The 12397-nt window shown below is 39.9% G+C and overlaps 1 protein-coding gene across 18 annotated transcripts in view; it reads left to right on the top strand.

Moving 5' to 3' along the window:
* The window catches only part of LOC140629069 (centriole and centriolar satellite protein OFD1-like), a 57798-nt gene that overhangs the window by 38901 nt on the left and 6500 nt on the right, over window positions 1-12397 (top strand). For 9 of the 18 annotated variants that reach the window (XR_012026925.1, XR_012026926.1, XR_012026927.1 and 6 more), the window contains exons 12-19: window positions 190-281; window positions 1267-1456; window positions 2439-2566; window positions 3043-3154; window positions 5223-5825; window positions 6305-6428; window positions 10150-10250; window positions 11489-11587. Coding sequence is in view for 12 of the 18 variants with exons in the window: in XM_072818459.1 (XP_072674560.1) it covers window positions 190-281; window positions 1267-1456; window positions 2439-2566; window positions 3043-3154; window positions 5223-5825; window positions 6305-6428; window positions 10150-10250; window positions 11489-11587 (1449 nt within the window). In the remaining 6 variants the exon portion in view is untranslated. Of the gene's footprint in view, window positions 1-189; window positions 282-1266; window positions 1457-2438; window positions 2567-3042; window positions 3155-5222; window positions 5826-6304; window positions 6429-7967; window positions 8045-10149; window positions 10251-11488; window positions 11588-12397 lie in introns of those variants that run through there. The other 9 variants (XM_072818462.1, XM_072818464.1, XR_012026928.1 and 6 more) reach the window with 7 other exon arrangements.

Here is a 12397-nt window from a genome sequence, read left to right as displayed (position 1 = left end):
ACTAACTTCCCATCACCTGTTGAGTAACAGGGTTTATTTCTTGCCTCCATGCTGATATTTTTTTTTGACTCTGACATCTGCTACTTAGTGGAATAATAGTCATTAGGCCTGACCTACTAGCCATAAATTATGAAATGATTTGTATTCATTAGGAAAACATGATGTTAATTGGTTGGCTCTTTCTTTCAGAAAAAGCTATACATTTGCAAGAGGAGCTCAATGCTATTAATGCAAAAAAGGAAGAACTTAATCATTCTGTCAATTGTGTCAAAGAGCTCGAGGTAATTAAGCCTCTTGTTTTGGAACAGACATTAAACAATGTATGAAAGTTTCATTTTAGTCCTGCATCATTTATCTTCAGTTACCCTCTTGATGTCTTTGGACTGTTAATTCCCTGAGAAGGTGAGGGCAGCTCTTGGTTCATTCACAAGTTCTTCATTTCAATTCTCATCTCTTAGGGAAGCATAGGAAGAGGATGTCTTTTGGGGCCTACAGTCCTGCCTGAATCCTGTCTCTTTCCCCTTCTGCTTGTGAGCCTTTGGGCAAGTTCTCTGACCAGACATTCCTTACCTATAGACTCTGGGATGTGTTGCCTGAATTGCATGGTTGTATAGGGAATTCAGTGAGCTTATTATGTAGCTTACACATACTAGCTTTTACCTCAGCCTTCTTTCTGTCAGAATTTCTGTCATGATGTCAGGATCTTACAGCTTACAACAAAATGACATGCATTTTTCATATGCCACTGGTACTTTATTTCTATTAATCCATATGTTTGCTACCTGAATGTCCTGTCAGAGCTGGACCTTTAGGTACTTAAAATAAATTTTATATACAGAACATATTTTTGTAGCTGTAAGGATTTATTTGAGAACTTTGTAGGCTTCTATAACCAAACTTGAGCCCTATTATAGTAAGAAAAGGAAAGTACTCTACAGCATATTAGCAACCTGGTTATATGTAATGCTGCAGCCTGTGCTTACTTTGGGCATTTAGTTTCATCCAGAAATAGGGTGATGATTAGAAGTACTGGCCTTGCAGGACCGGGTTGTATAAGGTAGCAGGTGGATGAACTTCGCCCTGCCCCCACTCTAGGGCAAAAGATGACCTGTACTGCTGGAGTTCAGGTCTTACTGCAGAGAACCAGACTTCTGTCAGGGTCCTTAATTCAAGAGTGATGTTCAGCTCAGGGCAGCTAGCCGGCTTTCACTTAAGCAGTAATATCAAGTCATGGTTCAAATACAAGTTTCTCTGTTTTGATTCCAGCTTGAGTTGGAGTCTGTCAGAGCCCAGTGTTTGGCAATAACAAAGCAAAACCACCTGCTGAATGAAAAGGTGAAGGAGATTAGTGACTATTCGCTTCTGAAAGAAGGGAAACTGGAACTTCAGGCACAAAATAGATTACTCAAACAACAGCTGGAAGACACTAGAAATGAGAACCTGCGTCTCCTAAACTGTAGGTCATTGTTTGAGACTGTCATGGCTTTGAAATTGATAATAGCTTAGTGTTCTGCAACTGCTTTGTCCTCTGTGGAGACTTCATTTGGGAAGATTTTATAAAATTATGCTTCTCAGATTTAATGTACTTTGCTTTTGCCTGTTACTGTGTAATTAATTGTGCCAGTAAGAAAACAAATTTTGTAACTGTATAAATCTGCCTCTCTTGATGGTAGCTAGCTGCTCCTTCCCTCTGAATCCTCTGAGCGTCAGGTTTTGCCAGTGGGGACTTGCTCAGGCGCTTGGAGGAGGGAAAGTGTGAGGCCCGGGTGATTGTGATCCTTCCTCCATCTCCCCATTGTGGAGTAGCCCCGGGCCAGCCCTGTGCCTCAGCAAAGTGATTTCCCAGTGCCCCACACCTGCTCACTCTTTCCGCTTCTGGAAATACCTCCCTTTCTGACCCTCCAGGCCCAAGGATTGGTAATAGCCTGGCCCCAGTAACTACACCAGGGAACTGGTATAGCCCAAGGAACTATACCAGCTTTTGTGGCTACCCTGTGTAAGTCTCTCTTTATTAAAGTGTCTCCCAATGACCCGAATTGGGGACGCCATCTGCTTTTTGCCTGGACTCTGAGTGCCACTGACAGATGCAAAGGTTTCATTGAACATAAAGGCAGTCACTGGCACGCTTTGAAAGTAAGTGTTCCTTCTGTGCCTTCTGTGCATACTAGAGGAGAGACTCAGGTGTTCACATTAATTTGAGGATTTGAAAAATCTTTTACTGAAAGTAGAACTCTGAAGAGTAGTTAACTTTGCAATTTGGACATTAAATTATTTGTTCTGAAATTTGAGAAGATTATCTTAGTCCATTTAATAAAACTAATTTTAATTATGTGCAGTCAAAGAAAGGGAAGAACAGTTTGAAGCCTCTTTAGCTGCTTTTGTTAAGTGAAATGAGAAAACTTGAGATTGATAATGGCCAGGCTTTTTTACCTTCATAGACGTTCAGCCATCTCCCAAGCTGGTGGTTTTTCAGAAAGAACTAAAGAAAGCAGAAAATGCTATTGCACTTGAGCATAAGGAATTTGAAAACCACGGGCTGCCTCTGCAAAAACAACTGCAAAGTGAAGTGAGTATTGCTGTGGGCTCATCCAAATGTTAGGGAAGTGCACTTTGTGGGAGTATAAATTTGGTGTATGTCACACCAGTATAAATCAGATCTATTTTAATATTATAAATTCCCCCCAATATGCTAATCACTCCCCCAATATTCTTTCTCATCTGAGGAAATTCTCAAATGATCATGTGACATTATATTCATAATAAAATTAAGAGAAAGGTAAACTCTCCTAACATATAGTTTCCAAGTCCCAATGGTGCCCACTGTTAAAAGTATCTTGATTCTTTAAAAGAAGGAGCTTTTAAACTGTTAGTGTGTTCTGTTGTTGTTTTATAAGGACCTCACCCCCAAAAGTAACAGGTGTACTGCTGCTTAGAATTGGCAAAACAGAAAAAAGCAATAAGCCCAATGAGAGAATTGTTCCTTTTGAAGTAAGCTGTGATTTATTTTACATTGATTTCTTTTCCTTCTCTAAATCTTTTCAGATTGAACATTCTGCACAGCTGAAGGCCCAGATCCATGATTACGATGAGTCCGTAAAGAGGTTAACCATACAGGTTGCTGATTTAAGATTGCAACTGAAACAAACCCAGATAGGTCAGAGACATTTTTAACCTGTGTGCGTGTAAGTGTGTAAACCTTCTGATGTTTGTGAAGAAGTAATAATCATGACTTCATGAATTTTTAGTAATCCTCCTAATAGGAGAATAGCTATAGAAATATGTGTCATCTTAGAAGGAAAAAAACTTGTCTGTTTCAGGACCACCAACCAGGTCAGCAGCTAAAGTGACTGGCTTTCTTTTTCTTTTTCCTTTTTAAAAAAATTTATTTAAATTCAGTTAACGAATATACAACGTATTATTGGTTTCAGAGGTAGAGGTCAGTGATTCATCTGTTGCATATAACACTCGGTGTTCATCCCATCATGTGTCCTCCTTAATGCCCATCACCCAGTTGCCCCATCCCCTCACCTCCCTCACCTTCAGTTTGTTTCCTGTGACTAAAAGTCTCTTATGATTTGTCTCCCTCTCTGATTTCATCTTGTTTTATTTTTTCTTGTCTTTGCCTATGATTGTCTGTTTTTTCTTTTTTCTTTTTTTTTTTTTTAAGTCATTTGCTTTCACATATGCCCCATGGCTTGGAAGAGCCTCATGTCCCAAATAAGAGAAGTATGGTAGTGGCACAGAAGTCCCCAAATTCATCCTGAAGCTAGGCCTTCCTGTTTTGTTTGCTACCGTAACGCTAAGACTAGTTGACTTGACTCTTAAGTGTTTTTATGTGTTCCGTGACAGATGTGTGCATGTGTGCAAGAAACACTGCTGCTGCTAGTGGAATCTGGACACTGTCTTTGTTTTGGATCCCGGTTGGGAAATTAGTTGTTTGAACTTGGGCACTGTCCTTTGAACGTTTTGGGCCTGAGTTTCCTCATCTGTAATGGGGCGAGTAATGCCGCTGTGCCCTCTGAATGAAGGCAAAGTGAGCTGGAGGTCAGTTTGGTGCCTGGGACACACAATTCTGAGGAGATGGTTATTGCTGTCATTTTGTTGCTCTTTTCACTGCCGTGCATGAGGTCTTCTTCCTACTTCCTAATGAGGGCATCAAAGCTTGCATACCTTCTTTAGCTGCTTGAAAGTATATGCCAAAAAAAAAAAAAAAAAAAAAAAAAAAAAAAAGAAAGTATATGCCAAGTTCCTTCATGTTACCAGCTGCAATGATTTCTCGCTGCTTCGTTCAGAACCCTCTTCATTCCCATTTGTGGTCTGTCCTGGACAGCTTATGTTCCCTTCTTCCCACACCCCCACATGGTTTTTCTTTTCACTCATGTCTGTTCTTGCCTGTTCCTCACTTTCACTCAATAATTTTGTTGGCTAGATTGCTCTCAGTTGAAATTCTAGTGACCTCAGAAAAATAGTTGAATAAAGTAGAACTTTTGGAACATGCGCACTGCACATAACAAGCCTCTGTTCTCTGGCAGCATCAGGGAAGCATTGTAGGAGAGACAGTGGGCACAGGTACTGGCTTTGTACCAGGAAGTGCCAGAAGCTCTACTCCTTGCTCACTGTGCGAGCTTGCCTCAGTCGAGCCTCAGACTCTGCTCTGTACAGTGGGTGCAGGGAGCATCTGTAGTTCATAGCATTGTGATGGCACGTCCTCATTCCCTTATCTGGAACTCAGGCTGGATGCTGTGGCCTATGAGTTTTGCTGTAGCCCTGGAGATTCTGGGTCACCATTCTGCTGTGAAACACATTATTTTGTAATCTAACGCATGAATATTCATGCTAGGTGAAATAAATAAAGATTGTAAATGGGCTTATATTGGTTCAGGTCAAGCTTTTCAGTCAAATCAGTTGAGGTCTGTTTGGGCTTTGGACAATATAAATTAGGAATATATTTTCAATTTTCAGAGCTTTTTAGGTTTCATGATTATGCATAATGGATTGTGAAATGAAATTGTGTTATGAAAGAAGGCATATGAAGCCATACCTGTATATATAACTTCTTGATAAATGTTGGTATCACTATCACTACTGCCGCTTCAAAAACTAATGTGCAAGTTTGTCCTTAATACTTCCTTTCATTTTTGAAAATAATGTTTTCCATTGATTTTAACTCTGTTTTCCACCTTTTCCCTTTATTTCTCACATGGTCCTATTGTAACTCACAGCCCTGGAGAATGAAGTGTATCGCAAGCCAAAGCAGTCTCTGATCGATTGTTCTGTCAGGAGTCTACAAAGAGGCAAGAAGGTGATGCCTTGGGATGGTGATATAAGTGGGGATTTCTTAAAAAATCCCCTCGAACAGGAAAGGCTGATGGCAGTTATACCAAGGATCACAAGTTATCCAAATGCAAGTACAGAGAGTTGTTCCCCTGATTCTGACCTTGAGTTTGTAGTCAATACCAAGGCGAGGGTGAAAGAGCTAGAGCAAGAGGCCGAACATTTGGAGAAAGTTTTCCAAAATTACCATCGAAGAGTTAGTCAACACCCCACTAAAAGCCCTTTAACATCCAAGAGCCCACCATCCCTGCACTCGGTAGGACCCCTCAAAAACATCACTTCAGGTGCCCCACAAAGATGTCCTTCTGCAGAGGACAGGGTTGTCTCCGAGCAGTGTCTGGTGGGCATACCTGACAAGGACAAGAGCAGCACCTCAGAAGCGCGGATGGGCAGCACGGCCTCGTGGCCATGCTGGGGCACTTCTTCCAGATGCTTCTCCACTCACCTTCCCAAAGCAAAAAGGAGCCTCAATAATGAAATGTATCTGGAAGGTGAGCTGCTGCAAAGAAGGTTGTGGGATGCTCTGGATTTGGAGGGGTCATCTGGTCCTTGCAGGCAGGCCCCTTAACAGAATAAGTGTGCAGCCTGGGATGGCAGGAAGAAGAAGGGGTTGAGCCTAGGAAGGCCTGAACTCCCAACACTTGTGTCCTTACTCTGAACCTGCCTTTTCCTTTTGTACAGTGGCATTGCCCCCACCTTGCAGGGGTACTGTGGGAGGTAGGGAGGTTATTGGGAGGGTAGTGTCCCATTCTAGCCATTTACTTCACATGCAGACATGTGCAGAATGATGGCTTTCCTTTTACTGCTGGTTAGTGGTGTACATTTTATTGTTATTACTGCAGTTTCATTTAATCATTTATGCATCGTATTCAGCTGTTGACAAGGATAATAGAATTAATTGTCAAAAAAAAAAGAATTAATTGTCAAAGTAATAGAACTGTTCAGAAACATTGTTGCTGTCTTCTTGCAGTTTTTAGTAGTCAAGTCTTCTGCACCTTAGGTCTGGCCGGATCCCATGCTGCTGGCCCCAGTCCTGTGAAGTCCAGGCTCAGCCCTTCCTTCCACCCACTGCCCAGCCCTCCAGAGCAGGCCAGGTAAAATACCGCCTTCGGTTTGGCCTCAGCTGAGTCTGAACTACAGGGGTCTCAGCCTGGACTCATTTGGGTTTTCTGGTGATACTAAAGACCATGTGGCAGTATAGATTTTGTAATCAGATTGTAGATGGCGTGTGATCTTTGAGAATCATCTAAATTACCTGAGGTGGCCAGGAGGAAGCATTCGTTTACCAAATAAGTAATTTTCTACTTGTTTGCTAAACTTAGTATGTAGAATATACTCTATAGTGTCAGTAAACATCTTCATATTTCCAAGAATAAACTTGATTTATGAAGATAAAACAACTGTACAAAATCTGTGAAAACAAATTTAGTTTAAACCTGAAACAATTTCACATATCATTAAAAGCTCATTTAAAACTATTTTGGCACTTAAATATAATTAGATAAGGTTCCAGTCGTTTTTTGTACTTGAGTATAATTGATACATGATGATTAGTTTCAGGTATATAGCATGTTGACTCTAAACATTATGCTGTGCTTACCACTACTGTAGCTCCCATCTGTCACTGTACAACACTATTGCACTGCCATTGACTGTATTCCCTACAGTATAACTTTTATTCCCATGGCTTACTTGTTTCAAAAGTGCAAATCTGTACCTCCTCCTCCCCTTCACCCATTTTGCTCATCCTCTGCCCTGCAACCATCACTTTGTTCTTTGTATTTCTAGGTCTGATTCTGCTCTCTCTCTCTCTCTCTCTTTTTTTAAAGGCTTTTATTTATTTATTGAGACACAGAGAGAGAGATTGGCAGAGGCACAGGCAGAGGGAGAAGCAGGCTCCATGCAGGGAATCCAACATGGGACTCGATCCCGAATCTCTAGGATCACACCCCAGGCTGCAGGCGGCACTAAACCGCTGCGCTGCTGGAGCTGCCCTGATTCTGCTTTTTGTTTGTATATTCATTTTTTGTTTTTGTTTTTTTTCTTAAGACTCTATTTATTTTAGAGAGTGCACATGAGTGAGGGGGAGGGGCAGAGAGAGAGAGAGAGAGAGAGAGAAAATCTCAAGCAGATTGAGTGCTGAGTGTTGAGCCCGACACACGGCTCAGTGTCACAACTGTGAGATCATGACCTGAGCTGAAATAAGAGTCAGAGACACCTAACTGACTGAACCATTCCAGGCACCTCTGTTTATTTGCTTGTTTTTTAGATTCTGCATGTAAGTGAAATTACATGGTATTTGTCTTTCTCTATTTGATTTATTTCACTTAGCATAACACTTCGTAGGTCCATCCATATTGTTGCAAATGGCAACAATCTCATCCTTTTTTATGACTGAGTAATATCCATTTGTGTGTGTGTGTGTGTGTGTGATATATCACATTTTCTTTATCCATTCCTCTATCAGTGGACACTTGGGTTGCTTCTATATCTTGGCTATTTTAAATAATGCTGCTGTAAACGTAAGGGTATATATATCTTTTCAAATCAGTGTTTGCATTTTCTTTTCATGAATAACTAGTAGTGAAATTACTGGATCATATGATATGATTTTCTATTTTTAATTTTTTGAGGAACATCCACACTATCCTCCACAGTGGCTGCACCAGTTTTTATTGCCACCAACACTCATGAAGGTTCGTTCTCCACATGCTCACTCACCAATACTTGTCAGAATGGCTATAACCAAAGGACAAGAAGTAGTAAGTGTCAGGTGGTATCTCATTGTGGCTTTAATTTGCATTTCCCTGGTGAGTGATGTTGAGCCTTTTCATGGTTCTGTTAGCCATCTGTAAGTCTTCTTTGGAAAAATATTTATTCAGGTTCTCTCACCATTTTAATATTATTTGTATTATTAGTGTTGAGTTATATAAGTTCTTTACATATTTTAGATATTAACTTCTTATGGGATATATCATTACAAATATCTTCTCCCATTCAGTAAGTTGGCTTTTCATTTTATGATGGTTTCTGTTTGCTGTGCAAAAGCTTTGTGTGTGTGTGTGTGTGTGTGTGTGTGTGTAGTCCTGATAATTCTATTTTATTTCTCTTGCCTCAGGAGACGTAGCTAGGAAAATGTTGCTAGAACCTATGTCATAGAAATCACTGCCTGTGCTCTCCTCTCCTCTCTAGGATCTATCTCTATGGGTTCAGATCTCACATTTAGGTCTTTAACCTTTTGACTTTATTTTTGTGTATGGTGTAAGAAAGTGGTCTAGTTTCGTTGTTCTGCTTGTAGCTGTCCAGTTTTCCCAAACACCATTTGTTTAAGAGACTGTCATTTCCCCATTTTATATTCTTGCCTCCTCTGTCATAGATCAGTTGACCATTTAATCATGGGTTTACTTCTGGGTCTGCTCTGTTTCATTGATCTGTGTGTCTGTTTCTGTGTCAGTACTGTACTGTGTTGATAGCTGCAGGTTTGTAGTTTATCTTGAAATCTGGGATTGTGATACCTCCAGCTTTGTTGTTGTTCCTCAAGATTACTTTGGCTGTTCAGGGGTCTTTTGTGGTATACACATTTTAGTATCATTTGTTTTAGTTTAGTATCATTTGTTTAGTTCTGTGAAAAATGTTTTTGATATTTTGATCAGAATTGTATTGAATATGTCAATTGCTGTGGGTAGCAGGGACATGTTAATAGTATCACTTCTTCCAATCCATGACATGGGATATCTTTCCATCTGTGTCGTCTTCAGTTTTTTTCATCAGTGTTTTATAGTTTTCAGAGTTCAGGCCTTTACCTCCTTACTCCTTAGTTACATTTATTTCTAAGTATTATTTTGATGCATTTGTAAATGGAATTGTTTTCTTAATTTCTCTTTCTGGTGCTTTGCTATACATAGAAATGCAGCCAATTTCTGGGTCTGACTTTCCTATTTTGCAACTCCTGATTTTTTCTTTGGTGGAGTCTTGAGGATTTTGTCTTGTATAGGATTATGTTATTTCAGATAGTGACAGTTTGCTTCCTTTCCAATATGGATGCCTTGTTTTTCTTACCTGATTGCTGTGCCTAGGACTCCAGTACTGTGTTGAATAAAAGTTGTGAGTGAACATCCTTGTCTTGTTGCTCATCTTAAAAGGTCCCAATTTGTATACCATTGAAATAAATTCAAAATTGGTAATGCTTCCTAGGATATGATTGCTAAAGTGGGTATGTTTAGGAGCTCAGCAATGGGTTTCCCAGTGTGAGATTTGAGTCACATGTGGGACCCCTGTTTATACCTGGTCCCCATGGCAGGAGACTCTGACCCCTCAGCTTCTGCATGATGATTCTCTTATACTGTACAGAGTTGAAAACTGCCACACGTGCCTGTTATGATCCTAAAATATGTAATGATTTTTATCTCACTCTTTGTTGTAATAGAGCTGAGAAAAACGACAAGACACATGTGCCAAGTTAGGGCCCCTTAATGCACATGGGGCTTATAGTGTGACATCTTCAGTTGGCATGTGCAGAATCTGATGTTTTCAAAACGGTTTTCTGGTACTGGAAAAAAGAAACTCCTGGGAACAATGTGGTAATGACAGTAGTACCTATCTCACAGCATGTCGTGGTTATGAGGAGTAACTAAGCGAATGGCTTAGAGAGGTAACCCCTGCAATGTAGCTCCTGTTCTCTGTGAGCTCAAGAAAAAGTATTTTTCAGAAGCATTTTCTTGAGTCCCAAAACCCAAGAGGGTTTTTATCACCCTCTTCTCTTCGGTTTTACATTCCTACAACTTGACATCCTTGAATTTTGTTCTTCCAATCCAGTCTTTTTCAAAAACAAATGGAGCTTCAGGACAAAACTGAATTTTCAAATCCAGACAAGCAACTTTTTAAGGACAATGAGGAATTTGAATCATCTTTTGAATGTAAGTTCAAATATGAGTACTGGTTTTTATAAGCTCAAAATGTAGAAAGCTTAGTTTTGGTGAAACATATTTATTGTCATAAGAAGCAAAGCAGTTACAAATTAGGACATTTTAATTATGTGATAAAACCACAAATACAGATATATTGTCTCATTTTTATATCCCAGAGATTTCCAGGGGTGTGTTCTGAGTTCCATTTATTAAGCATTTAAGGATAGCTCACAATTTTGAAGTTAAAACTAAGCCTATAAGTGAATCCTTAACTCAGGTTTACCAAGTTTAGGATTACTTTCGACTTAAGTGATTTTTATTTTATTTATTTTTTTTTATTTAAAATTTAAAAAAAAATTTTTTTAAGATTTTATTTATTTATTCATGAGAGACACCGAGAGAGAGAGAGAGAGAGGCAGAGACACAGCCAGAGGGAGAAGCAGGCTCCATGCAGGGAGCCCGATGCAGGACTCGATCCCAGGACCCCGAGATCATGCCCCGAGCCAAAGACAGATCTCAACCACTAAGCCACCCAGGCGTCAAAATAAGTGATTTAAAAACATTTTTTTCCCTTTTACAGAACATGAGCATACTGTTATTTTTATTTGAATTATACTAATTCCATTGACTGCCTAAGTTTTACAAAGTTCATTTTTTGATTAAAGAACAGAGGTAAAATAATCCAGGCTTGAGAGTCTGGAAATGGGTGTCTTGGCTATGGCAGTGCCTCAGATCCTACTGCTTCAGTATCAAATAGAGTTGTAGAGGAGGTCAGCTCTGCAGTCCTTTCCAGCTTGCAAGTCTTTATATTTGTATACGACCTGTCATTTTATTTCATGAGCTTCATTGCTTAGTGTGAGAGCATAATGGTTTGAACATTTAAATGATAAGCCTTAGTAAACTCAAAATTCTTATGACTAACTTTAAGTTTGTTAAACCATTGATTTTAAATAGAATGCAAATGATTATCAGCAAACCAAGTGAATTCTTTCACTTGATTGATTTTCCTATTGGGTAACAAATTAAATTTTGTAGTGAACCTAATTCTTGAAAGAAATCAATACCATTGTCCAGCAGCTCCAATGCAGACTTCTTAAGAGTCCTGTAGACAAAGAGCTGGCCCAGTTGCTTTGGCCAAAACTGAAGTGCTTCACCATGAGTCATCCCTACACTGCACTGCACTCCCTTCTCTTGCCCTTATTCCTGAGGACTTAGGGGATACTTGTTTATATCTCATGTAAATGCAGGGAGCACGCTGAGGCAATTTGAAGTAGATATCCTCTATCCTGCTGGCAACATGCCTCACATGGATGCTGCCGTAGCTGCTGTATCCTATCATTACCCAAGTAAGTTTTCCTTTGTTTTAATTAACAAAATATATTAACAAATTAGTAATATTCAATCTTACTTCATTTTCTGTTTGCTTTCTCCATGCCTTAAAAAAGTAGGACAAGCAAAACCTTTCTATATTTCAATTTTCAGAAAAGCTGATGACATTGGAAGAAAACTGGTCATCAGACTCATGTTGCTGGGCCTACCTCATCTTTCCTCTTAACCTTCTCCAGATGACCCACTTCCCTCCCCAGTGTGGAAGAAAGGTGCAATGGAGAGATTTGAGCTTTGCTCCAGGGCTCAGCCAACAGCCAGGTCCATTCTCCTGGACCCTTAAACACTAAGTGTTTAAGCCTCAGAGTTGAAAGGAAATGCATCAAGTAAAATCAGATTTAGCCCATTCCAAACATTGAGAGAACATTGTCCCTAAAACCTATGCAAAACTTATAAACAGTTTCTTGGTTTAAGGCACCATTGGGAATGTGAGCAGTTGCTGAAAGAAGCAAGAGACTTTGAGAGGATTGATTTTTGCTGATTCCAGAGTAAATCATTCTGGAAAGCACTCATTCATTGAGACTTGGTCAAGAGCCTTTTCTTTGCTGGACGCTTTCCTTGGGGCTTGGCATATAGTAGTGCACCAACCCAGGCCCCTGTTTCACGGAGCTTCTAGTAAGAGAGTTGGCAGTCAGCAAGCCATCATTGAGGACCTCCAGGGGGAGAGATACTGATAGGGACAGTGGCAACCAAGAAATGATCTGATAGGCAGCCATTTGGCAGAGAGAAGAGTGAGTAGGGAAGAAAAATAACAATATAATAAGGGAAAC

The sequence above is a fragment of the Canis lupus genome, chromosome Y (assembly GCF_048164855.1).
Source record: "Canis lupus baileyi chromosome Y, mCanLup2.hap1, whole genome shotgun sequence".
NCBI lineage: Eukaryota > Metazoa > Chordata > Mammalia > Carnivora > Canidae > Canis > Canis lupus.
Note: the sequence above shows the minus strand (reverse complement) of the source record. Positions and strands in the feature narration are given on the sequence as shown.